Below are 27,358 nucleotides of genomic sequence, written 5' to 3'. Positions count from 1 at the left end.
CTCATGTCTTATGTGACAGCCCCTTAAAGTTCAATGCATCTTCAGCATTGCAAAGGAATGGTAGTGGGATAGCAGATGAATATATGACAGGGAGATATTCAAAAATGATAAGTAAGAATTTCATATTGGCAAGAAAATGTAAAAAATATTAGCAAGGGTGCTAATTTATATAAACCAGGAGTAGCCAGGATGGTGCCCTCCAGATGTAATTGGACTACAACTCCCAGAATTCATAACTGTTGACAATGCTGGCTGGTGATGATGGGAATTAGAGTCCAGCAATACCTGGAGAGCACCATGTTGGCTACTCCTGATGTATATTAATGCAATGTTATTGTTTTTAAATTATATTACCATTTCATCAAATTCTTCACATTTTGACAGGGCTTATATGCCCAGATAAGTTGGTTTATTTGAGAGTGTTCCACAATTTTTGGAGATGCTACCCTAATGCTTGTAACACTCTGGCTTTCTAATGGGGACAAAAAGAAAAGGACAGCACCATAATTCCCAAAGAAGAAGTAAAACTCAAACTGATGCCTGAAGCATTTATAGGTCCAAACGTGTCCATCACATTTTGACCAAATGTGTTCCTTGGGGTGATAAGTCCCACTGTTTGAAAAGATGCTTTCTCAGAGTTCTAATCCACATGATATATTGCTCAAAAAAGCAACGTTTGGAGAACTTGTATTTGTCACCCCTGAGGAAGAAGCCATTTTGTAGACACATATTGGACTGTTTATTTGAACCAATAAACTGCCCTTCAGGCTTGCCTTTCTTTTTGCTTCTTTTTCTCATATAGGGCCCATCCTTTACCTCATATAGGTTAACAATAGTTGATTATGAATTATAATCATTTTTGTGGAGTCCTTTGTTAATTAATATTCAGCATATCCAAACATCCTGCCATCTTTTTCTTCTGTAGCATTTCAAACAGAAGGAAAGCTGTATCTAATACTAGATTTTCTACGAGGTGGAGACCTTTTCACCAGACTTTCCAAAGAGGTAAGACCAATACATTTATGTCTTCTGTTGGAAAACCAAAGTAATTGTATAATGGTGGATGTGTGTCTCTTCTTGGCAGAATTCATCTTTGTGGTTTCTGATATACTTATGAACCACAAACCTGAAATTGCATGCTTGCATAAATCACGTTGAAAGAAATCAATAATATTTTTTTTACTTTTTTTTTTTTTTGTTCAATCAATTCATTAATGGGAAGGCAATTTTTGTCTTTCCTCTCCATGCTCTTGAGGAGGCGTAAAATAAAACAAGAGAAAATAAAATCACAATCAAATTTAAAATAAAACACTGACAACTTCTTAAAACATCACAAGCACAAAATACTAATTTCAGATAATTTCAGATACTAATATTTGTTTAGTGAGACTTTTACCCCATTTCTCTACACCAGCAATTTACAATCCCATTTCCCACAATGGGCTGTTTTGTTGTCTGTGCACCCTGAGAGGGCAAGAGTAGAGAATCAAGGCTCTTTTGTTGTAAACCTCCCAGAAAGCTTTGGCTATGGGGCGGTATACAAATGCAATAAATAAATAAATATTTCTAAAAAAACAACATCAAAAATCATAACAATCCAATAAACAACAGCAGAGCAAAGTAATATTATTAATAAAAATGATCAGGGAGACTTTAAAAAACTTTAAAAGAAGGCAACTCAATTCTTGCCTAGTGAGAGGTCTTCACCTGGCAGTGAAAGGCAATAAATGAACGATCAAGGTGAATCACTGGAGAAGGTTCCATAATCTGTAACAAAAAGACTAGAAATGCAAGTCACAAAGGAATATCATCCATCCCCTCAGTATCAAAACCAGCTTCTCTTTCATTCCTCCTTGCGTATATTCCATTCATTTGGCAGTAGAGGGAGGCATGAACAGTTTTGGCATCCTCACAGCCACTTGTAGGCTCACCTCAACATTTATTCCACATAGCTGGATACTGCTGCACTAATTAATTATCTGATTACTGGCCATTTGGTGGACTTTTGTTACATATATAAATGATCATAACCTCCAGCCCCTCTATCCTGATAAGTATTAATTTATATGGAAATATTTGTGGCTTTATTTTTCCTTGTCTTGCTACCACCACCTGGTCCAAGACAAACCTTTCTTTAACATTGCCACTCTAAAACTGTCCCCCACCAACACCTTGTATCTCTGCATCCTTGTCTTGTTTTTTCTTTGTTATCACATATGTGAGATGCATGATTCTATTCACTCTGCTTCTGTTGTTTGGTAAGGCCTTGCCAATGACCCTATTTATTGTATGCTTATCCTGTTCTTTGCTTTGCTTTGTGTATACTCGTTGTACAAACTCCTGAAACTTAAATTATATTGATTGCTCATTAATTAGCGCTCATTGTCCTGATTAGTGCCAAGGCTACATATAAAAACAAGGAGAGGTCCCTCTCTTATTTTATTTATCTATTATTTATTTATTAGATTTTAATTAATTATTAGATTTATGTCCCGCCCTTCCTCCCAGTAGGAGCCCACGGTGGCAAACAAAAGCTCTAAAAGCACTCTAAAATATCATAAAAACAGACTTTAAAGTATATTACAACAAAAATCTTTAAAAACAAAACATCTTTAAAAATATCATTTTTTAAAAGCTTTAAAAATGTCTGAAAAAGCAAATTCCAACACAGACTTGTTGAAAGAGGAAGGTTTTCAGTAGGCACCGAAAAGATAACAGAGATGGGGCCATCTTTAAGGAGATGGAATTCCAAAGGATAGGTTCCACTACTCTAAAGGTCCGCTTCCTATGTTGTGTGGAATGACCTCCTGATAAGATGGTAACTGCAGGAAGCCCTCACATTCAGAGCATAGTGATTGACTGGGTATATGAGAGGTAAGACAATCTTTCAGGTATCTTTGTACTACAGACCATCATGGCTGTATCAGTATAATAATCTAAGATGAAATGATGCCAAAATAATCTTTTCCAGCAGACTTGAAGAATAGTAGCTGGACACACAAACAATATATATACATTTGCCCAGCCCTCTTATGAGTACCACTGTCCCACAGAGTAATGTGAACTGGGTAAACAGAGATGGAGGCAGCATGGAATTCCCATAATTTCAGCAGCTGTTTAGAGGGAGTTTTTTTCCCATAGTCTACAGGCTGAGGCACTTCCACATGGAACTTAGTGGACTCAGTGCTGCTCATGCATTCAATCTTTGTGCAGCATCGAAATGACACCATCCTCATCAAAATGAAATCCCATATCCTCACCACCACCGCTATTTAATCTGGATTTACTATTGTTTAATCCCCCCCCCATTTTCCATGGAAATAATAAATTGGGTTAAGTGGGAAAATAATATGGGATGATATTTTGATGAGAACATCATTGTGTGGATACTTTGAAAAACTTGCATTCATGAATAGCACCAATCCCCATAAACTGCGGTGTGGAAGCAGCCTTTAACAATATGCACTAAGTTCCTTGTGAACCACCTCTGCACAATTCAAAGTGCTTAAATTTTTATTAGACAGACTCACACAAGTGTGATCCTCTTATTGTGAATGCAGCTGGCACATAGGGTCATGTTGCTTTACATAATTTATATTTAGAGCTTATCTGAATAGCCCTGGGTCAAAAGTACTATAATCTCCCCATACACTTTAGGATAGGGTGGGATAATAATAAAGCTGAACTCCCTGAATCCCATGTGAAAGGGAAAGGCATCCCTCCTATCTGTCCAGGGTGCTGTGATTCTCCTCTGTGGTATAAACAGATGGGAAAGGAACCATCTTCCTGCCTCTCCACAGAACAGAGGCAAATGGAAGCACCCTGGTGCACATTGCCAAAACCATAGAGAGTCGCTAATAATGTCAGTCTAGGTGAGGGTTGAGAAGACAACAGTTGACAACAACACAGGAAGCTGCCTTATACTGAGTCAAACGACTGGTCCATCTTGACTCAGTGTTGACTAGCAGTGGCTCTCCAGGATTTTACACCTGGCGTCTCTCCCAGCCCTACCAGGAGATATGAGGGATTGAAACTGGGACCTTCAGCATGTGCAGCAAATGTTCTATCGCTGAGCCACAACCTGCAGCATCAAGAGTACATTCCCTGCTTTCCCCACATGTCAGTCTTGGGGGCAAAGCAGAGCTTGGAAAAGTTACTTTTTTGAACTACAACTCCCATCAGCCCAATCCAATGGCCATGCTGGCTGGGGCTGATGGGAGTTGTAGTTCAAAAAAGTAACTTTTCCAAGCTCTGCAAAGCACAGTATGTTGGAAAGGAATACCAGTCAGTTGAGAGTGTGAGTGGCTATCAAAGCACCATCTGCTGAGCAATAGAGCAGCTGGAGGGAGGAGTAAAGTCTGCTGCTAACCGGTTGCTGGCTGGCAGCACCAGTGTAGTTCTCTTGATATCTTAGAGCTGAACATCCTTCAGTCACAGCCATTTATTTGTTCTACACACACATTTATTTGTGTTTCATTTTACACTTTAAATACACCTTGGCTTGTGCCACAGAGGAAAATTCTGCTTGTTCCCCCCCCCCACCGAAATGGGAATATTCAAACTTCAAAAACAATAGATAATGACAGCAATATTTTTTTTTGCCTTAGCATTGACTGTTGGCAGAAAAGCATTTATTTTGGCAGGAAAACATTAATTGCTCAACTGAGCAGATCAGGAGATTATTCAGATTTTACAAACTGGATTTTCAGCTCCAAATATTTATATATTTTAGATAGCATTTTAGTCCTAATTAATTTCTATCTTTGGGTGATACCCAACTTAGACGAGACCCACTGAAATCAGTAGGGAAATTATTTATGTCCATTGATTTCAGTTGGTCTTCTCTGAGTATGACTAATGTTGGATATCATCCTTTGCATCTCTACTTATACATGCCAATGTTGTGCCTCTCCTCCTTTCACTCCTTCCCTTGTTTGCTGGTTGCACTTCATTATTTCTGTATCTTTCAGGGCTGATTTCCTTGGGTAGATGGCCAAAAACCCTTTCCCCATGCAGGTGATCCATGAAATGGGAACATAGGAAACTGTGTTATACTGAGTCAGACCACTGGTCCATCCAGCTCAGTATTGTGTACACTGACTGGTAGTGGCCCTCCAGGGTTTCAGAAAGGGGTCGCTCTTAGTCCTACCTGGAGATGCTGAGGATTGAACCTGGGACCTTCTGCGTGCAAAGCAGGTGCTCTGCCACTGAGCTACAGCCGAGGACATCTCAGTATTGTCCATACTAAGTGGCAATGGCTCTCCAGGGTTTCAGGCAGGGGTCTTTTCCAGCCTTACCTGGAGATGCTGGGGATTGAATCTGGGACCGTCCGCATGCACAGCAGGTGCTGTAACACTGGGCTGTGGCCCTTTCCCTCCAAGAGTATCTCAGTGCCTATATACCGAAAGCTAATATGTTTCACCAAGCTGAGCAGTTGCCTGCATGCATTTTCAGCAATAGCCAAAGGGAGTCAGAAACATGTAAATCCACTCCTACTGAATGTTACTTTGATGGGAAAGATGAATATAACATGATGACCTGAGCCCCACCCACCAAGGCAATGTGAATGGAAATACATCAGATTGTCATAATCCGCCACTAAAAATGCAATGTTCTTTCTCTTGCCTACCCATGCAGCTTTTTAGAATCTGCTGTCTGGATAAGCTGCAATGTCTGCTCAATTCTAAACTCTGCCTGAAGAGCTGTGCCAACAACAAGTGACCATAGTCAAAGCCTCAGAGCAGATGGGCTTTTAAAGTCTCTCCCAGGGAGCAATTCCTTTGGCCGTGTGGCTGAATTGCCTGTCAGATCTCTTCCTGTGTCTTTCAATAAGCTCTGCAAGTGAGGTCATGAAAGCCTTCCTACTATTATCCCCTGGACACAGAAAGAAAGCCTTTGGATTTCTATAAGGAATCATAGTTAGAGCTATTGAGAAACAGAAGATTAAGCATGAAAAAAGTATTCTCTCTCTCTCTCTCTCTCTCTCTCTCTCTCTCTCTGTGTGTGTGTGTGTGTGTGTATACATACTGTATATATAGAGGGGGTCAGGGTCTTATTGGTTGTTCCCTTCAAGGATTTAGCCATTTTTACTTAGGTAATGAGGAAAACAACTTGGTGGTATAAGGACAATTAATCATAAAACTGAGAAACAGAACATTTATGCATGCCCTTGAATCACAGAAATAAATTTTATTTTAAAAAGTAAATATGGCTCCTTTGGGAATTGTAGCAAAAGCAATTTCAAAAAGATTTTATTTTGGTAGATTTGTCTTATAATTAAAACAACAACAAAAACACTCTTGAGGAAGAGAAGCAAATATTAGCCCAGGTCATATGCAATGCTAGACTATGGAACAAATGTTGATTATTTATTTATTTGATTTATATCTATATATTTATACATTTTTTAAAAAGCTTTAAAAGCATTTTTAAAAGCTTTAAAATACATTAAAAAGGTTTAAAATTATATTAAAAAACAATTCCAGCACACATGCAGACTGCGATAAGGTCTCTACTTAAAAGGCTTGTTGAAAGAAGAAGGTCTTCAGTAGGCACCGAAAAGATAACAGAGATGGGGCCTGTCTAATATTTAAGGGGAGAGAATTCCAAAGGGTAGGCGCCACTACACTAAAGGTCTGCTTCCTATGTTGTGCAGAACATACCTCCTGATAAGATGGTATCTGCAGGAGGCCCTCATCTGCAGAGCACAGTGATCGACTGGGTATATAAGGGACAAGATGGTTTTTCAGGTAACCTGGTCCCAAGATGTATAGGGCTTTATACACCAAAACTAGAACCTTGAACTTTGCCTGGCAGCTAATAGGTAGCCAGTGCAATTCTTTCAGGAGCAGAGTGGCATGTTGGTGATAACCTGCTTCAGTGAGCAGTCTCGCTGCTGCATTTTGCACCAGCTGCAGATTCCGGACCAACCTCAAGGGTAGCCCCACATAAAGCATATTACAGTAATCCAATCTGGAAGTTACCAGTGCATGGACAACAGTGATCAGGCTATTCCTGTCCAGGTATGGCTGCAGCTGTATTTCCATCCAAATCTGGTGAAAGGCACTCCCAGCCACAGAAGTCACCTTGGCGTCTAGTGACAAAGATGGATCCAGGAGCACCCCCAGACCATGGACCTGCTCTTTCACAGGGAGTACAACTCCATCTAAAGCAGGCAACTGACCAATTATCCAAACTCGGGAACCACCAACCCACAGCATCTCCATGTTGCTAACACTGAGAGTCAGTTTATTGGCCCTCAACCAGCCCACCCAGAGTCCAGGCACTGGTCCAGAGCTTGTACGGCATCTCCTGATTCAGATGTTACAGAGAAATAGAGCTGGGTATCATCAGCGTACTGCTGACACCTTGCCCCAAATCTCCTGATGACCACTCCCAAGCTCTTCATATTGATGTTAAACAGCATGGGGGACAAGATGGTACCCTGCGGCACCCCACAACACAACTGCCAGGAGGCTGAAAGACAATCACCCAATGCTATTCTCTGAAAACAACCCTGGAGATAGGATTGGAGCCACTGTAAAACACTACCTCCAATACCCATCTCACCAAATCAGCCCAGAAGGATACCATGGTCAATGGTATCAAAAGCCACCCAGAGATCAAGTAAGACTAACAGGGTCACACTCCCCCATCCTTCTCCTGAAAAAGGTCATCCATCAGGGCGACCGAGGCTGATTCAGTCCCATAACCAGGCCTGAACCCAGACTGGGATGGGTCAAGATAATCTGTTTCATCCAAAAGTACTTGCAATTGCTGTGCCACAACCCTCTCAATCACCTTCCCTAAGAAGGGGGTATTTGCAACCAGGCAGTGGTTGTTGTAAATGAATGGGTCCAGGGTGGGCTTCTTCAGGAGAGTTGAATCACCTCCTTTTTCAGGGTAGCTGGAACCACTCCCTCCCACAATGATGCAGTGACCACACCCTGCATACACTTGGCAAGCTTTAATAAGCCAAAGAAGGGCAAGGGTCAAGAGGACATGTTGCTGGCCGCATCATCATCAAGCACCTTGTCCACATCATCAGGCTGCATCAACTGAAACCGTTCCCAACAAGTTGCAACAAACATTGCACTGGACACCTCACTGGGGACTACAGTAGATGTGGATGAGGTATCAAGATTGCTATGGAGGTGAGCAGCTTTAACCTCAAAGTGCCTTGCAAACAATTCACCTTCAGAGTGGGCCTTTGAAGCATCTAAAACTCCATTTCCTGGAGTGGATGTCAACAGACCCCTGACAATACGGAAAAGCTCCACTGGACAGCTACTTGAGGATGCGATGGAGGCAGACAAGTGGGCCTTCTTCGCCACCGTCACTGCTGCACAGTAGGCACGGTTATGGTGTTTTCCTCATGCCTGATCAGCCTCACAGCACGTCTTTTGCCACTTGCACTCTGGCTGTCGTCTAGCCTGTTTCATTGCCTTTAGCTCACTGGTGTACCAGGGTGCAAACCAGGCTCCACAATTCCAGAGAGGGTGCTCGGGGGCAACTGTGTCAAGAACCTGATGTTCCACAGCGTGACAAAGGCTTCAACAGGGTCACCTGCTCTGTCCACTGGGAACTCCCCCAGGGCATTCAGGAATCCAGTGGATTCCATTAGTTTCTGGGGGTGGACCATCTTAATCTGTCCATCAGTCCTGCAGGGGAGGATTGGAGCCAGAAGTCTAAACTTCACCAGGAAGTGGTCTGACCATAACAATTGGGTGACATCCACCACCCTCCCATCTCCAGACCACCCGTTCCTCCATCTGGAGCAAAAACCAAGTTGAGGGTGTGCCCTGCCCTATGCATCGGGCCAGGGCTGGTGCCAGGCATGCTGGGGCTCCTGGGCACCAGCTTGCCCCAGGCCCCATGCACACACACACACACATGCTCATGTGCACCACCTACCTGTCTCTCCTGTCTTTTGCGGCTGTGCACACTGGGCTGCCATTAACCAATATGGTGGCACGCGCATCCTTGCCATCAACCGCGAGACAGCTCCAAGACAGAGTGGTTGTAGTTTATGGTTTGTCTGGAGCTAGCCAAACCACAAGCCTAAGTTTTGAGAAGACACTAAGCCAAACCATAACTTATCTCACAGCAGCAGGACTGGAAGAGAAGCAAAGTAGCTGCCATGTTTGTGCTAAGCCATGGTTTTGCTTAGCATTATGTGGAGACCAGGTCACTGTGTTTTGAATGGTCACAAAACTTGGTTCATTTTCTGGGATATTTTACAGATCGTTATAGAGTTTGCCATCATTTTTTCAGCTGCAAACACTGTGACGCAACATGCTGGGGAGGGCTGATAACATCACCCCTATTTTTATTTTCTAAGGTTTTCCCATTCTAAGATGTTAGTGATAAACCTATTTTGTAAAATTTGTGTTTCAGTCCTGTTCACACTTCTGAGTAGACATGTATAGGATTGCACTTAGAAAAGAAAGGCAATCCAATGGATTTATGGTAGACTTGAACTTTTAGATGTAAGAAACAGCGCAGCACCCCAAATTTAATATATATGATAAGTATCTCTTGAATTGATTTACTTGAATCTAGCTTCCAGCCTGTGGATTTTGAAGGGATGAATTGTCAACCTGTTTTTCATTTAGCTTATAATGTACTGTTAGTTGGTTTTTTGGGGGGACCAATATATTGCCATGGTATCCTAGTAAAAAATCCATATAAATAAATCCATTCTTGTGTATTAAAAATACTGTTTTTTCTGTTTCTCCCTAGGTTATGTTTACAGAAGAAGATGTAAAATTCTACTTAGCTGAGCTGGCCTTGGCTTTAGATCATCTCCATGGTCTTGGTATTATTTACAGGGATTTGAAACCAGAAAAGTAAGTTAGTGTAGAAATACATGTAGGAAGATTTTATATGGGGTTACTTTGTTTTGGTCACAAACTGCCTGTGAGACCCTGCATCAATTTTCTCATGAAATTTATGTCTCTTGGAACAATACAGCCCCATTTATCTGAATGGTTTGGAGAACATCCTGAAAGTTCAGAAGAGGTAACAGTGGGGAGCAGGGGAAAGGTAACAGAGCCAACTTGCTCAGATGGGGTAAAAACAGTACAAAACTGTATTAAATAGTCAACTTCAAATAACAAATGAGTATTTAAGGTGCATCAAGACTTTGTTGTTTTTGTAGCAACAGAATAATATGGCTACATCCTATGGACGTTTTGACAAAATAGTTTGGCATAAGAGGGCAAGGGTGCCCAGGCTTACCTGCTGGATAAAAACCAGGTCCAGCCAGTCTGCTGAAAAATTATAAAATGATGGGAAAGCAAACAGAAACAGTAGAAACTGAGGGCCCTTTCCAGTGAATAGAAATCATTGTGAATGCACAATATAAAGAATGTCTAGAGGGGTCTAAGGGCCTTTCTTATTATCATTTTGTTGTATGTTAAATGTAAATATATTTAATTTGTTGTACATTAACTGCACATCTTCCCTTGAGACTGACTGCTGTTACAGGGATATTTTGGGCAGCATTCAAACTGCTATATTTTTCTATGAGAGAAAGTATTGGTCTTACTCGTTCAATATTGTGTCCATGGCAGATTAATTTGTGGATGAGCAATATCTCATGTTGGATATTCTTTATAGTATAATTAATGATGAACAACATAACTGTGCAAGGCCTGCCCATATCAAACCTTCTTGTATTATGCCTGTATCTGTTTGAAGTGATCAGTGGACTCACTTACAGGATGAACAACAAAGGAACTGGGGTCTAGCTAGGGGCATAGAAACATAAGAAACTGCCTTGCACTGAGTCAGATCATGGTCCATTTTAGTCATTATTGTCTATACTGACTAGCAGCGACTCTCCAGGGTTTCAGACTGGTGTCTCTCCCAGCCCTACTGGAGATGTCAGGAATTGAACCTGGGACCTTCTGCAGGCAAAGCTGGTGCTCTACCAGTGAGCTATGGCACTTTCCCATGGAATTCTGGAAACTGGAGACACACTTTAGATTGTGGATCTGGGTACCACACCCTGCCTGAAGCCCATCAGTCCCAAAGATGGCTGGAAATTATCCTGATTGGTCATACCTTGCACCTTGTAACAAGGACATAAATGGAAGGAAGCCAGGGGAATCAAGGCTGGCATTGGATATCAGAAATGGAAGCCAGTGACACAAGTCTTTACGTACATGAGAGAATGGGTAGGGGAGTAGTTCGCCAGCCAACATGGCATCTACGCACACACACTTGAGAGTCCGACCACCAGTAGTGTAGTGGCAAATTCAGAAGTGCAGGGTGTCTTCATGATAGTCACAGCCACACCCCTTGTAAGATTAGACAATAATCTGGCCAGATTTGACTACTGCTTTCTGCTTCTCTATCCTTGTTAATGCCTCCTCCCACAACAGACATCCCTTGGAGCTAATCAGCATGGAAGGGGAGTGTGTTAGCTACTGAAAAGAATCTTCTCAGTGGCTGTCTCACCTCCTTTCACTCTGATTGGCTCCAATGAGCAGGAAAGGACAGGAAAGCATGTCTCTTCTCAGTGGACACTCCCCTTTCATGCTGATTGGCTCATAGGATGCTGGAGACATAGGGACCCTGCTGGGACTTGGCTCCCCAAAAAGTAAGGGGTCTAAGACCCTCTGAGACCTTAGACAACTACACCCTTGCCAATCACAATCTTTATGGAGAAATAGTAAACAGGTCAGTTCTGAGAGAGGAATTCAGATAGGTTACCCCAGCTTGTAAACAGCTTGTAGTTTAAAACTACATTCCAGCAAGCTATCTTTGCCTCTCCATCTGTTCCTGGGGAATGAGCCTAATTCAGGAGAACATGGAGCCTAGGTTGGCCTGCTACTACAGCCATTCACTCAAAGGGGAAAAGCTTTCCTGGCTGAGGATGGGGATGCAACCCATGGGCCTTACATCTGTCCTTGATTGAAAAGTTTATACTCTTTCCCAGCCTCCACAGCTGGTATAGCACAGTGGGTAGGAGAGCCTGGCTGGGAGTCCAGAGTCTGTGAGTTCAAATCCCTGCTCGAGTCTCCTGGGTGTCAAGGACCAGCTAAAGATCACCCCCACAGTGAGTGGCTCAGGGGTTATGTGCCCTGCCACCTGTGCAGCTGTGGGCAAGCTGCATAGTCCCAAGGAGCCCAGTTGCCCCCCAGCTGGCAGTTGCTGACAAGGAAGGGGCTGGCTTCTGCAACTGTGGCAAGCTGAGCAGACCCTAGGCAGCTGGGGAGGACTAACCTCAGAGGGAGGCAATGGTAAGCCCCCTCTGAATACCACTTACCATGAAAACCCTATTCATAGGGTAGCCATAAGCTGGGATCGACTTGAAGGCAGTCCATTTCCATTTCCCTGCCGCACTTCTTGATGTCCCTGCTTTTGCCAGGGCCATGCCAGTCTATTGCTGGTAAATATGTTCTGTTTTTCAAGAAAAGCTGTTTGCCATTTGGCTAGTAACATCCCCAGTGACAATCTTCCTCTGTCTTTCAGAAAGGCTTAGCAGGGGCATTCAGTCCAGAAAAACAAATGGCAATGTAGGTTCAGTTTCTCTTTTCCCCATGGAAGACTTGGGTGTTATATCTCTTTCCTCCTCGGAGTTAGATACAGATAAGGGGATTGTTGAATGGCATTGCTGTCTTAAAGGAAGGTTGTTGAGAAGCAAGTATTGAGTGGTATACCACTGTCATGTGCAGAAGCAAGCTTTGTCAGAAAGGCAACAGAGAAGTAGTAGTTTAATAATAGTAGTGGCAACTGTCAGTATTAATTATTCATTTATTCTCTATGTCAGTCTGTTCCCAGCCCACAAATGTTCTACAGAAGATCACTTCCTATCAAATTATATTTCAGTGCAAAAAACAATGATGTGGGAGCAAGAGTTATTGTTGCAGCTTTCAAAAGATGTTGTTTTTAAAAATAATAATCTTGGATAGGGGGAATCACACAAATTTCTTCTTTGTGAATAAGAAGGAATGTGAAGAATGGGCTCAGCTGACAGGGGGAGGAGGAGACAGAAATGAAGAGCTGCCTGATACACTTTCCCTACAAGCCTACACCCCTGAAGCCTATCTGTTAGACCAGGTGTGGGGAACTTCTTCAGCCCTCAGGACTCTCTCCAGGCACATCCCTCACGGGCCCTCCTCCCCACTCACCTCTAGTGCTTTCACCTGGCTTGAATGTATCTTTAAGCCTTGATAATGCTTCTTGCATTTTAAAAAAGTATGATTTAAAACAATAACAACGTTTGCAGTTGCCCTTGAAAGTAAATTATAGTGGTGGAAATTAGGGAAGTTATTTCTTCTCATCAACATTACACAAAACTCAGGTTTGTTTCACCACAGAAGCATTTATAGTACCTCACAGCCATCACACATTATGTGTGCAGACCCATCATTCTGAGCCAGGAACTTTTTGGTGATGGCCCCACAATTGTGGAATATTATCCCATGCAATGTTAGACTGTCCCCATTCCTGAATATTTTCCAACAGGCCTTTAAAACCTTTTTGTTTTTACCTTGCCTTATAGAAACTAATTGGGGCTGGGGATCTCATTATGTGGCCTGGTTTCAGAGACTGCATTGATCTGTATTTTTGATGCTGGATTGATAGTTTTAATAATAAGGGATTGTTTTGTTTTCAAATGCTGCCTATTGTATTTATTGTTGTGTTTTATGTGGACTCCCTCACCAAAGACATCTGAGTAAGCTTTGCGGTCATGAGGTAAGAGGAGAGGTCCTCTTCTGGATCAGTCACTGGTTAAGATACAGGAAGCAGAGAGTAGGAATAAATCAGGTGTGGGGAACCTTTGGCCCTCCAGATGTTGATGAGTTACAGTTTCCATCAGCCCCAGCAAGCATGGCCAATGGCCAGCAATGATGGGAGTTGTAGTTCAGCAATTTTTGAGAGCTGGGCTGGAAGGAACAAGGAGTGAAGGGGTACGGCCAGCAGCAGGGAGTGGAACAGATGAATCTAGAAGGTTACACATGATTGGGGTCCCTTGTATTAAAACTAAATAACCCATTTGTTGTTAGTCTACAACAGTTTTTAGTTTTGTTCCCTTGTGCAAGGAACAACACACTCCGAAAGGAAGGATGTAGAAAGTGGATTCCCCAGGGATTGGTACTGGGACCTGGACTTACTAACTTGTTCATAAATGATCTAAAGATAGGGATGAGAGGTGAGGTGGCCAAGTTTGATAATGATACCAAATTGACCAGGGTGGGTAAAATAAAAAGGGATTGCAAAGAGTGCCAAAAGATGGTCTCCAAACTGAATGAAATGGATAAAATGGAAAATGATAAATGCAATTCAGTGTAAACAAATGTAAAGTGATGTATTTGAGGGGGGAAATAATAATCTTAGTTTCACATATACACTCATGGGGTCTGAACTGGTGGTAATTGACCAGGAAAGATATTTTGAGGTCATAGTGGAAAATTCAATGAAGATGATGTTTGCAGAACTACAAAAGAAAAATAGGAATTACCCCTAAGGGGATGGGGGAAATTTAAAAGTGAGGATTGAGTGTGTTCCCTGGCCATGCAATCCTGACTGGTGGGAGGTGGGGTCAGCATGGAAAGCTGGCTTGGGGCATGAATGGAATGGAGTATCATGGACTAGGGCATAGCTGACTGATTGGGACGGTGAATAGGAGCACTCCAGATTGCAACATTTTGTTGTAGGTCCCACTTGAATATTTTGATCAGTGAGGGAAATCATCTGTGGGAGAAGATTTCTGTATTGGAATTGTTTTTTAAGATGTTTTTAAGATGTATTGTTTTTAAGATGTTTTTAGTGCTTTGTCATCTGTTTACCACCTTAGAATCCCTCTGAGTGTAAAGGCGGGATATAAATTAAATAAACAAATAAAATAATTTCTGCATGCATGGCTGATCCAGATGGAATGTATGTGCATCTGTATCTCAGTGTTCAACTGGGGGGTTCCATTCAACTGATTTAGATGTGTCTTTTGATGCAGTAGGGATGCACATCCTTTTATGGGGTAGTAAGTTGTTGCATACAACTTGAGTTGAATCACAGGGTAGAAACACACTTGCTGTTCTGCCAATGCATCGCCACCTCTCTCTTCTGAAAAGAGGGGCACACAACACTAGTCAAATCCTGGCGCTTTTTACTGTAAAACCTGGTGGGAGTAGTTCAAGTGCTTTTTTTTAATTATTCAGCTTCAAAGAGATTTCACAACTGATTGGCAGATCAACCTGTTCTGTTTCCAGGTGTGGCTGGTGGAAACGCTTTGTTCTGGCGGCTAATGTGTTTACAACCACAGTTGTGTGACACTCATTACTGGAAAATTGTTCCCCAAATTATATGTAATATGTTAATTCCTAAAAATAGAGCTATGAAAAACTTTTCAAACAGGAAACAGTGCCTAACAACATGTTGTACTGAAATGGTTTATTAATCTAACGGCACAATTCTAAGCATGTCTGCTCAGAAGAAAGCCTACATCATTGAGTTTAGTGGGGCCTACTCCTTGGTAAGCATGAAAGGAATTGCAGCCATAGTTTCCTATGGGCAGTTACCTATATTAATATCTGAGGAAGACACAGGAATGAATTCTCAAGGGAGTTAATGCGTACTAATCGAGAATTAGCTCTCAGTCTTACTCCAGTCTCTGGGATGTTTTAACAACTTGATCAAAATATTAACATGGGCTTTTACATCTGACAGAAATGGGTAAAGACCCAAAAGGCACTGAAATTAAAAAGAAAAGTTTAAGTTGCTTTTTAAAAAAAGAATAAAAATGGAACAGAAAATACACATACAAGTTTATGTACCATTGAAAAAAATTAACTGCACAGGAAATACACAACAAGATGATATGCTATGTATTCTGTCTGCCTTGTAAGCTTTATTGTGGGATAGTATAATGTTATTTCCACTATACAGATGGGGGTCTGAGCCTGAGACATGGTGGCTTGTCCAGAACAATCTATGAGTCTAAGCCAGAAGTCTCAGTCCCAGATCCAAGTCTGGCCTTCTAGTCATTGAACTGCATTTGTTCATTCTGAGATCTTTACAATGCCTAAATATACATTGGGATTTAATGAAGGATTGTGGTTTTCTTCACATTGAATTGCTTCAAGTTCTGTGTACCAATGATACATACTCTGGTTTTGTTTAATGTATTTTCCATATGTCCCAAATGTTTATTTGTATTGGCTTCCAGCATTCTTCTAGATGAAGCAGGACACATTAAAATCACAGGTGGGTAGCATTTCCTCCCCTGCAGCAGCTCCATCTCTTTTGTATTGTGCCTTTCATTTCATATCCTCCTGATGGAGAATAGGATACTAAGACATACATTAATGTGAGTGCACTGCCTGGCTTTTCACTGGCTTCCTGTTCTCCTTTGGCAGGATTGAAAGTTTAGCTTTAATCTATAAAGCCTTAATTATAGCCCACCTTCTCTATGTGCCATTGTGATGAAAAATAATGAATGCTGCTCTAATGTTCGTATGTTCTGTTGTTTTAATCAAGGTTTTAAATTTTGTACATTGTATATTTTACTTTTCCTTCATAAGCCATTTTGAGATGCATGCAAAGAGCAGGATATAAATTCTTTAAATTGAACAAACAATCTCTTAGATGCAACAAGAGTGCCATCTTAATAATAGCTCTTTGCATGAGGTTCAGACAGCAGATGGCATCTTGGGGGTTACCTCTCAGTTGCGGAACTTCTCCCCACTGCAGACTCATCAAAAGCCTGATTGCGTGCATTGCAATGCTTCTCTACAACCAATTTAACTTGATGGCTGTATCAGCTAATGCTGGGCCTCCAGGGCCACTAACTGAGTGCAACACTCAAAACTCACTCTGAGAGCTTTTAAGAAATGTATAAAGTTTACATTTTAGCCTCTAAGATTTATATGCAGTTTCTGGTTTTTAATTCTCTTTCGTTTGTACATTGCTTTGAGCTTGGATCTTCTGGGAAGGTAATTTTTATAAACAAACTAGAGCTAGATCGGGGTCTTTGTCTCTTATCCTTCATTTAAAGCACAAACCCATATGTGTTTATTTGGAAATAAATCCCATTGAGTGGGATTTACTAGTCCTGCTCAGAGATGACCCACTGACGTTAATAGATAGAACTACCTTAGGTTCATTAATTTCAGTGTGTCTACTCTGACTCTAAGTAAGACTTAGTTGAATACAACCCATTGTGTTCAATTGTGCTCATTTCCTAGTTAATAAGAACATAAGTAGAGCCTGCTGGATCAGACCAATGGCTTATCTAGTCCAGCACCCTACTCTCACAGTGGTCAACCAAATAAATGCCTATGGGAAGCCCACAAGCAGGACATGAGTGCAAGAGCACTTTCCCTTCCTGCAGTTTCCAGCAACTGATATTCAGAAGCATACTGCCTCTGACAGTAGAGATAGAACATAGCCATCATGGTGTTTAGGGGCACTTTCAGACAACCTATTTATTTACCATACATCCTGATTTCTTAGCAGGGAAGTTAGATGACATTGGCTGTGTAATGAGCATTCATTCTGATTTGTTTGCGGAAAGGTTACATGACATTAAGTCAAAGCAAGTGTTGTCCCACAGTTTCCAATGTATTTTGCCATTACTTTCCTTGTTGCAAAAAGTCAGATCTTTTGGGAAAGCAGGTTTGTTGCACAATCTGAATTTGCTGGTATGTGATTGAATCCCATCCCAAAAGAGCAATAGTCTGGAAGTGCCCTAGGAATGGATTGCAGCCTTAGGCCCCTATACACACTTACCTAGGAGGAATAAGTCTGATTGAACTCAATGGAAACTTCTGTACTCAATAGACAAGTACAGGCTCACATTTCTAGTTTCCTAAGCGCCATGCATATTATAGCATATAGGGTGACTATAAGTGTCCTTATATCCCATATTCAATTTCTTTTTATCCTCCTTTATTTAGATTTTGGCCTGAGCAAGGAAGCCATTGACCATGACAAGAGAGCTTACTCATTCTGCGGGACAATAGAGTATATGGCCCCAGAGGTGGTCAATCGTCGAGGACACACCCAAAGCGCAGACTGGTGGTCCTTTGGTGTCCTAATGGTAATGAGAGAATCCTTGTTAGGGATTAACTGCTTTGGGCTGGTGGACTCTTTGGCAGTGGCTGTGACACTTTCTATCATACTGTTATTAATCTGCTTCTAAGAAGTACACTAATGAACTCATGATTTCTTGACAATTTGCCTAATATCAGCAATGGGGAACAAATTATCTTTTATATTTGTAATCACTATGAAGCAGGTTTATTCTGAGCATTTCTGTCATGAAGAGACTGCTGTACTGACAAGTTTTCCCACTGCAACCACCTCAGTTGAGGCTGTCTCCACTTCCACATCTTTGTGATCTCAAGCTTCTTAACATCTGATCCAGTCCCAAGTAGGAGAGAGAAAAGAGTTCCACTTTAGCTGCAGCTTCAGTTCATTAGAGAAGCACAGCCTCATAATCCATAACATGCTGTTGCTAGGAAACTGGAGCGCCTTGGTGTACAGTCAACTGAATTAATACTAAAAGAGAGGTCAAGAAAGTGGGAAATTAAGTAGCCTTTACTTGGTCTCCTCAGGATTATGAAGTGGCTGTTCAGTTACTCTGAAATTGGAACTTCTGGCAGCATATCTGTAGGGGGACAAAAACAGGGCTGCTGAATCTCCTCCATGATTATGCAGACAAGTACGGAAGACACCAACAGGGATGGCCCAAGGCTTTTTGTTGCCTGAGACAAAGGACAAGATGGCACCTCCCTAGCACCATCATTCCATGTAAGAAGCTGACCAGACTGGCAGTTGAAACTTACTTCAACAGTGCCAATGGGACAGCATCCTCCACCATACCTGAGGGCAGCAAGCTAGCTTGGGGGTCACAGGGCTCGCCATGGGACTCATATAGCTCTACCCTCCGAACAGAGGGAAACATCCAGAAGTCTCAGAAAGAATGAGGGACAGCAGCAGCAGCCCCCCCTCCCCAACACACACAGCATCATACACCTGAGGCAGCTGCTTAATGATAAGACTAGCCCTGGACACCAAGGAGAAGTTGAGGCAGAGCTAATAAAGGGCAATCTGGTGCTAGCTGAAACTCCCCAAATGTGACTGCATCTGTATTGAATTCTACTCCACCTGCAGTGATTATAAGAGATGACCTTTGTCGGACACATATTCAAGATCATGCCTTTTTATACAGGTTTATTTAACCCAGAATAACAACTTTCCCCAAATTCAGTGTTCACCATCACCCACAGGACCAATTCACGCATTTCCCCTCCCCACTACTTTTTTAAAAAAGATGGGAGAGTCATTATGAGACATCATAATGAAATTTTAGTGACAATGAGGGTGCCTGTTCTGCTCGCTTGTATGCAAGTCACAAAAGACCTTGTTGAAAGGAAGTGACCTTGGAAAGTGTCAGACAGTATGTTGCAGCAAATGAAATAAACTGTAGCCATCAATTTTAGATTATTTTAGATTATCTGGACATGGGGAAAGTACTAAAAAGAAAACAAAATGTATTATATGTTTAATTTATAGACTATTCTCCTCACCCTAAGAGGGCTTTATATGCCGTATTTGTTACCTTTAAATGACATAGTTTTAACACTCCTAAAGGAAAGAATGTATATTCTCTTGTGCATGGAAAGATGATCTCAGGTGGGGTAGCTAGCTCTACCTAGCGGGGTTGAAGGCACAAAGAGCGCTGTTCAATTTTTCAGGGACTTCCTACTGTCTGTAGCTACTTGCTGGTCAGCTTTGGTTCAGGCCTGTATTCCTTCATTTTCGTGTTGTCCCTTCCTAGTGTATTTGTTTCTTTCCCTATCTGGGTACTAGTGTTTTTCTTTCCCATTTGAGTTGGGTTTTTTTTTATTTAAAAAGTCTGTTTTTCCCTACTCCCCCGCTGGGAGGAAACTGCAGCATTTTGCGAAGAGTGGCTACATTATACACCTCGGGCCCTTTCATATCTCACTGGTCTTCAGGGGGTGCTCCTAGATCTATCTTTGTTGCTAGAGGCCAAGGTGACCTCCGTGGCTAGGAGTGCCTTTCACCAGCTTCGGATAATTAAGACAGCTGTGGCCATATCTGGACAGGAATAGCCTGACCACTGTTGTCCAGGTACTGGTAACCTCCAGATTGGATTACTGTAATGCGCTCTATGCGGGGCTACCCTTGAAGTTGGTCCGGAATCTGTAGCTGGTGCAAAATGCAGCAGCGAGACTGCTCATTGGGGCAGGTTATTACCAACATGCCACTCTGCTCCTGAAAGAATTGCACTGGCTACCTATTAGCTACTAAGCTAAATTCAAGTTCTAGTTTTGGTGTATAAAGCCCTATACAGCTTGGGACCAGGATACCTGATGTGGAAGGAAAGACTTTCCAGACCGATAGATTGTGCTCCAAAGGACAGAGTTTATTGATCAATAATAAACAGACAAACCAGTGGCGCCAGTGGGAGAGCCAGTTCTCATGAACTACAGTCTGCCAGCGCCAGGTAATACACAAACTTTTATAATGATACATACCTCACAAATACATTAGACTTTGTGACCCCTTAATGCCAATCCCTACCCTGGTACCCTCCCTTGAAGATGGCCTCTGGGCACATGCAGATCTCAGTTGTCCATGTGCCAACCAGAAAAAGAGGAAGGGCTTTGTGAGTTCTTGACCCTTATTGTGACATTCCACAAGGCACAACAAAAGATGAGTAGAAACAGTTCTGAAAAGTTTCAAACCAAACCAAGATTATAATTATAATATGCAACTTCTCTGCAAAACATACATTCTTTGTATTCTAGTTCCTCTTCTAGTACAATGTTACCCTGACATTGAATTTCGGGAAACACGCCAAGCGCAAACCACTCTTTCTACACAGATACAAAACAGCATCCAAAGGCCTACATTTCCTCCTTTATGCAGAGAAGTATGCTTCCTCTTTATACGAAACACTGCAACCAAACTGATACATATATTATTTTAACACAGCACTTGCATTGTTGAATATAAAATAAAGGCATATAATATTTAGAAAGCCAAAATCAGAAATCAATTTCCACACTGAAAAACCGTCTTATCCCTTATATACCCTGTTGATCATTGCACTCTGCAGGTGAGGGCCTCCTGCAGATACCATCTTATCAGGAGGTCCGTTCCACACAGCATAGGAAGTGGACCTTTAGTATAGTGGTGCCTACCCTGTGGAATTCCATCCCCTTAAATATTAGACAGGTGCCATCTCTGTTATCTTTTCGGCACCTACTGAAGACCTTCCTCTTTCAACAAGCCTTTTAAGTAGAGACCTTATCCCAGTCTGCATCTGTGTTGGAATTGCTTTTTAATATATTTTTAAACCTTTTAAAAGCTTTTTAAAAAATGTGTTAAAGATGTTTTGTTTTAATATGTTTTTAATGGTTGTTGTGTTTTAATATATTTTGAAATCTGTTTTTATGATGTTTTAAAGTGTTTTTAGTTCTTTTGTTTGCCACCCTGGGTTCCTACTAGGAGAAATCAAAGAAAGAAAGAAATAATAATAAAATCAAGGAATTTCTTGGAGGGGCCGTGTTTGGCAGAATTTATCTCCCAACAGATATTGGGGTAATTGAAGTCTCCCATTACTACTCCAGAAGGATTATTCTCTGGCATCCATCTCTGAAAATTGTGACGGCTTTTCTATTACAAGTTGGAGCCACAACAAAGTGTTGCAGTGTAGAGTGCTCTTGTTCAGCAAAAGAGCTATGCTGTTTTCCAGGACTCTCTATTCCATTCCCCTTTTCTCTCTCCCCCCTCCACATTTTCCATCCTTCCCCCACAACAATCAGCATTCCATAGTCAGTGAGCATGCTCATCCTCACTGGGCTGTTTTGAGGAGGCTCACCCTTTGGTGTCTTTTTTCCCCTTCTAAATAATTTTTCTACTTCTACAAACCTCTAGGTTCCCTCAAGCCTACTGATGCCTCCCTCTTGTGGTTGGGTGATACTGTTCTGAGTACATAAGGAATGGCACTGAGAATCAGTTTGCTATTAATGTACAGGATTACATATTTGTTGTTGTTGTTGTTATTATTATTATTTATTACATTTGTATACCGAAGCTCTGGGCGGTTTACAACAATTAAAAACGTTAACAACAAATATACAAATTTAAAAACACTTTAAAAAAAAATTAAAAAAGTACTGTAATCATGGTGACTTCCAGACAGCTTGTTTACTTAGCATTTGTCTGTGGAAAGTTTCCAGGGAGGTTATGTGTCATCCATTATGTACTGAGCATTAATTCTGGTTTATTTGCAGGGAGGTTATTTGACCTCGTGTCAAGCAATAGTCACCCCACACTTTCCACTGCATTTCCCCATCACTTTCCTCACTGCCAAAACTCCCATGGGGGGGGGAGGAGTGGGTGTCTTGCACAACAGTGCCACACAACCTGAATTTGCAGGTATGCAATTGCATCTAACCTGTGAAACAGCAACAATCTGGATGTGGCCCATGTTGCATACAACAATTATATCTTAAAACACATCCTATAGGGGCCCCATTAAACTCAATGGGATTTACTTCAACAGCCTGTATTAAGCATGAGCTAACCTTTCCAGGCAAGGTTAAGGAAGCAATCCCATACACACTTACCTGGAAATGAGCCTCAGAAAACTCAGTGGGAGTTTTTTCTTTGTACACTTGCTTAAATTTACCAAGTAGCACAATGCTAATCCATAGCATTAGGCTCATACGGATGTCATAGTGCTATTTCATGTTGTTTCTTCTCAAATATACCTATCAGCATATAGGGAAGACTTTTTATTTTATTTACAACAATAGCTTGTGCAGGAACCGCTAGAATGGTCTCTCTTTAAACTTATGCCAACTAATTATGATACAGATACTCGGATCTTGTGTGCTTGATGGAAACTCCAACTTCAGCATTCTGTAGCCATTTTGTGACAAACTTCAATATTTATTTATTTTAAAATGATTAAATCTTTAAAACATTCATCAAAGTGATGGTTTTCTAGAAATCAGCCTACACTGAGAGATGTAGTAGAAGCTGTCATATTATGGTGAAAGATGGAACCGCACCTCCTTTTAAGACAGACATTTTGTTTCCTGGAATATCTTTTGCAAAAAGTCTTGTGTGGGTTAAAACACCAACTTGTCACCTTTCTTGCTTCATCTGTTCAATATAGTACCAAGCACTTTTCTTTTCTCTTTTGTAATCCACTGTAATTCATTTTCTTTCAAAACGTGTGTGTTGCTTCCTTGAAAAACTTAGAAGCCTGTCACTCTTTAAATTCAGGTTTCACCTCTTGTTCTTGCCTATGACAGCCATACAGTGGTAAACTGTGTTTAATTTAAACCAGAGCTGAGGAAATCTTGGCCCTCCAGGTGTTGTTGGACTAGAACTCCCATTATCACTGTTGCATGCTGGAGCTGATGGGAGTTGGTGTCTTACAACATCTGGAGGGTCACAAGTTCCCTAGCCCTTGCAGAAGCTTTCAATCTCCTCTCTGGCATAGAACAGAGGAGAAGAAAGAACATGAGATAACTAGCATAGGCCTTGTGCAAACCCATTTAGGAAGCATGTGTAGGAAAACATTGTTTCCCATTATGTCTGAATTGGGCAATTGTATTTTAGTATCAACAGATGCTACGTTGGATTCAGACTATTTGCTGTACTGAGTGACATTTTGAGCTCATTTCTGTTCATTTGAATAAGGACAAAATAACCATTCCTTTGAAACCCATGTGATGCTTTTTGCATTTTGAATTTTGTATGGCTTTTTAAAAAAGCTATTTAGTCTGTCAAAGTAAATGTAGACCAAGTATTCCTTGAGGGTTATATTTTCACTTTTATTACTTGCAGTTACCCAAATGTCACTGAAAGATATACTGTGAACTGTTTAAATTAGATTTAGTATCTATTTATAATTTGTTTTAATCAAAGCAGAGCAGATGTTAGCATGGTACTGCTCATGCTTGGAGTTGCATCTTGTAAACTAGGTAACTAAAAGAATTGGGAGGGTGGAAGGAAAGCAAACAATGGAGGAAAATGACTTGGGGGTTAAGGCAGCCTTTCCCAACTAGTGGGCCACCAGGTGTTGCTGGACCACAACTACCATCAGCCTCAGCCAGCATTGCCAATGGTCAGGAAAGATGGGAATTGTGGTCCAACAACATCTGGTGGCCCACTAGTTGGGAAAGGCTGGGTTAAGGGCTCTGCTTACAGAGTTTGGTGACATACCTACTTTTATTGCTCTTGACCATTGTGACCATTGATTACGGCTTGGATGGAGGGATTTTCCTTGACATATGAACGTAAGAGCCCATCTAGCCCAGCATCCTGCTCTCACACTGCCCAACCAGATGCCCATGGGAAGTCTGCAAGCAGGATTTGAGTGCAACAGCACTCTCCCCACTTGTGATTCCCACCAGCTGGCATTCAAAGGCATACCGCTTCCAGCAGTGGAAGTAGAATATAGCCATCATGGCTAGTAATTATTGATAGCCGTATCCTCCATGAATTTATCTAATCTGCATTTAAAGCCATCCAAGTTATTAACTTTGTTGATAATAATGAGATTGGACTACTTGCATCCTACTGTATTAATCATTTTGAGAAATAAGATTGGGTCAAAAATGCTATTCATTGTTAAGGAGAGCAACTCATACAAGAACTCAAAAAATATTTACAGAACCAGACAAATGGCTCCTTCAGCCCTGGATTCTGTTTCAGGTAGTGGATAGATTTGGATGCTTCAAGAGAACACTTCATTTGATTTTTTTCTTCTCCCAGTGTGCAACAATTTACAATATTAGTCCTGATGTTAAGCATTTGAGTGGATTTCCTAAGCTCCCCACCTAATAGCTCCTGATATTCGTATTTTCCCTGAGTACTTAAAACTCAGTTAACACAATACGTGAAATAATAACTGCCACTATGTTAATTGAGTTTTAAGAATTCAGCAAGAGTTCTCCAAATCACTTGTTTTCAGGGTTGCAATGTGGCTTATTCATTTCTTTCCTTCCAATTCATTTTTTTAAACACTTTGTGAGAGAAATAGGCGGTATAGACATTATTTGCTTTGCCAGGCTAATTTCACCAGGCACATTACTGAGAATTTCTGTTGCGCATGGCCCATTGAAAAGAATGGATTTCCCTACATGGCTGTGCTCTTGTGGCAGTTCCTGTTCATTTCAGTGGAACGTGTGCAGAAGCTGTTCCCATTGGATTATGTAGCATGTCTTTTGGTCTCTACTGTATGCTACTAGTTCTAAATCATTATAAGAACATAAGAAGAGCCCTCCTGATTCATGCCAAAAATCCATCTAACCCAGAATCCTGTTTCCAACAATGGCCATAAATGGAAGTCCACAAACTGGGGAGGCAACAGTTCTCTCCCTCTGTTCATATGGGTGCCTGCATGTTTAAGTGAAGTGCTCATTTGGACTGAGAGTGAACAGAACAGTAAACATTATTAGAAAGGCGTCAGAATACATGCATTCGTGATTAGTAGCATAATGGAGCAGGAACAGAGGAGTGCAGCTCAGGTACATTTTTTCATAATGGGATCAGAGATGTCAACTGCTGGAACAGTATTTGCAAGTAGTGTAAACTCGGGAGTGGTGGTGGTTGAAGGACAGGTCTGATAGGGTAGGCTTAAGCAGTGACTAGCCCAAGATGACCCAGTGAACTTCATAGTTAATCAGGGCTGTGAACCCAAGTCTACCCAGCTGAAGTCCAACATGTTACCACTACACTGCTGCTTGTAATGCTTATGCACTTAGGTCCTTGTTCAGTTAGCTATGCTGTTCTTTGTTTACAGTTTGAAATGTTGACGGGGTCATTGCCATTCCAGGGGAAAGACAGAAAGGAGACAATGGCTCTCATTCTCAAGTGAGTAGTAAACTTCAACTTATTTGCCAACTTAAAACTTGTATTCTTTTGCTCAGAATAAGCTAAGGCCCTATATGCACTACACATTTAGTGGTATCATATCACTTTAAACAGTCATGGCTTCCCCCAAAGAATCCTGAGAACTATAGTTTGTTAAGGGTACTGACAGGATTCTTTGGGAGAAGCCATGATTGTTTAAAGAGCTATGATATTGCTTTAAATGTAGAGTGCAAATGTCTAGTGCATCCTTCAAAATTCACACTTCTCTGAATTTTGCAATGCCGTTCTCCAACCCAGTAAGGTGTACAAAAATACATATAGTAAGATAAAGTGTTCATAAAAAATGCATATATTTATGAAAATAATGCATTATATTAGGAAAAACTGCATAACGTGTGTATATTAAGGAGAAATTTGCACTAAAATGCTGATGAATTTTCATGAAGACTTTTTTTTAAAAAAATGGACACAGGTGTGGAAATCTGGAGAACTCAACTTCAGATTGGAAAAATGTGAAACTGAGAGAAACTAAATGAACAGATTCATCCATCCCTACTTGGCTGTATTAGACATGTAGGAGAAATGCACAGAGAATTTCAGATGCATATCCTACATAGGGACATAAGAAGCAGTCTTATACTGAGTCAGACCATTGGTTCACCTAGCTCAGTATTGCATACACTGATTGGCAGCAGCTCTTCAGGATTTCAGATAGGGTCTCTCCCAGCCCTTCCTGAAGATGCCAGGGATTGAATCTAGAACCTTCTCCATACAAAGCAGATGCTCCGCCACTGAGCTACAGCCCTTTCTCCATATGACCTAGTAGCTATTGTTGTTGTTGTTGTTTTTGTTATATGCCTTCAAGTCGATTGCAACTTACGGTAACCCTATGAATCTTTTTTGGATATATTCATAGGGTTTTCATGGTAAGAGGTATTCAGTGGTGATTTACCATTGCCTTCCTCTAAGCCTATGGCACCTGGTATTCCCAGGCAGTCTCCCATCCAAGTACTAACCAGACCTGACCTTGCTTAGCTTCCAAAATCAGATGAGATCGCACTTGTTCAGGGTAGTATGGCCGTAGGCCTAGTAGCTATAGGATAACTAAAATCAATAGCTGGAAATTTTACATCAGTAAACTGCAGTCTTATCGAATCCAGGATCCATCTTTAATCCCAACCTGCAACTTGGGATCCAATTTAAATGATTGATTGTGCATGCCCATCTTTCTTTTTTCCCACTAGGGTGACCAGATGCAAAGACAGATAAGGGGAGTGCAGACTTCATGTAGCAATTGTGAGGAAGAATAACGTAAACCCTGTAAAGACTTTGTGGAAAGAACTAAATAAATTTTCAGTAATGTTGGTATTGCAGAGCAGTCTGTATTTAATGTGTCTTGAACCCTATATATTTTGCCATATGTATTTTTCTGCACATCTGTATTTATTTCCACTTCTAAATATGTGTGATCAAAAGTTTCAAA

At 41.3% G+C, this 27,358-nt stretch overlaps 1 protein-coding gene and 1 pseudogene across 3 annotated transcripts in view; one reads left to right on the top strand and one right to left on the bottom strand.

The window, feature by feature from the left end:
• LOC133383506 (ribosomal protein S6 kinase alpha-2) overlaps nucleotides 1–27,358 on the top strand; it is a 224,966-nt gene that overhangs the window by 130,244 nt on the left and 67,364 nt on the right. For all 3 annotated transcript variants that reach the window (XM_061624360.1, XM_061624359.1, XM_061624361.1), the window contains 5 exons: nucleotides 926–1,005; nucleotides 9,742–9,848; nucleotides 16,178–16,215; nucleotides 17,907–18,049; nucleotides 25,805–25,875. In XM_061624360.1, coding sequence (XP_061480344.1) covers nucleotides 926–1,005; nucleotides 9,742–9,848; nucleotides 16,178–16,215; nucleotides 17,907–18,049; nucleotides 25,805–25,875 — 439 coding nt within the window. The remainder of the gene's footprint in view (nucleotides 1–925; nucleotides 1,006–9,741; nucleotides 9,849–16,177; nucleotides 16,216–17,906; nucleotides 18,050–25,804; nucleotides 25,876–27,358) is intronic.
• LOC133384646 (5S ribosomal RNA) lies at nucleotides 26,843–26,961 on the bottom strand (annotated as a pseudogene).

The sequence above is a fragment of the Rhineura floridana genome, chromosome 4 (genome assembly GCF_030035675.1).
Source record: "Rhineura floridana isolate rRhiFlo1 chromosome 4, rRhiFlo1.hap2, whole genome shotgun sequence".
NCBI lineage: Eukaryota > Metazoa > Chordata > Lepidosauria > Squamata > Rhineuridae > Rhineura > Rhineura floridana.
Note: the sequence above shows the minus strand (reverse complement) of the source record. Positions and strands in the feature narration are given on the sequence as shown.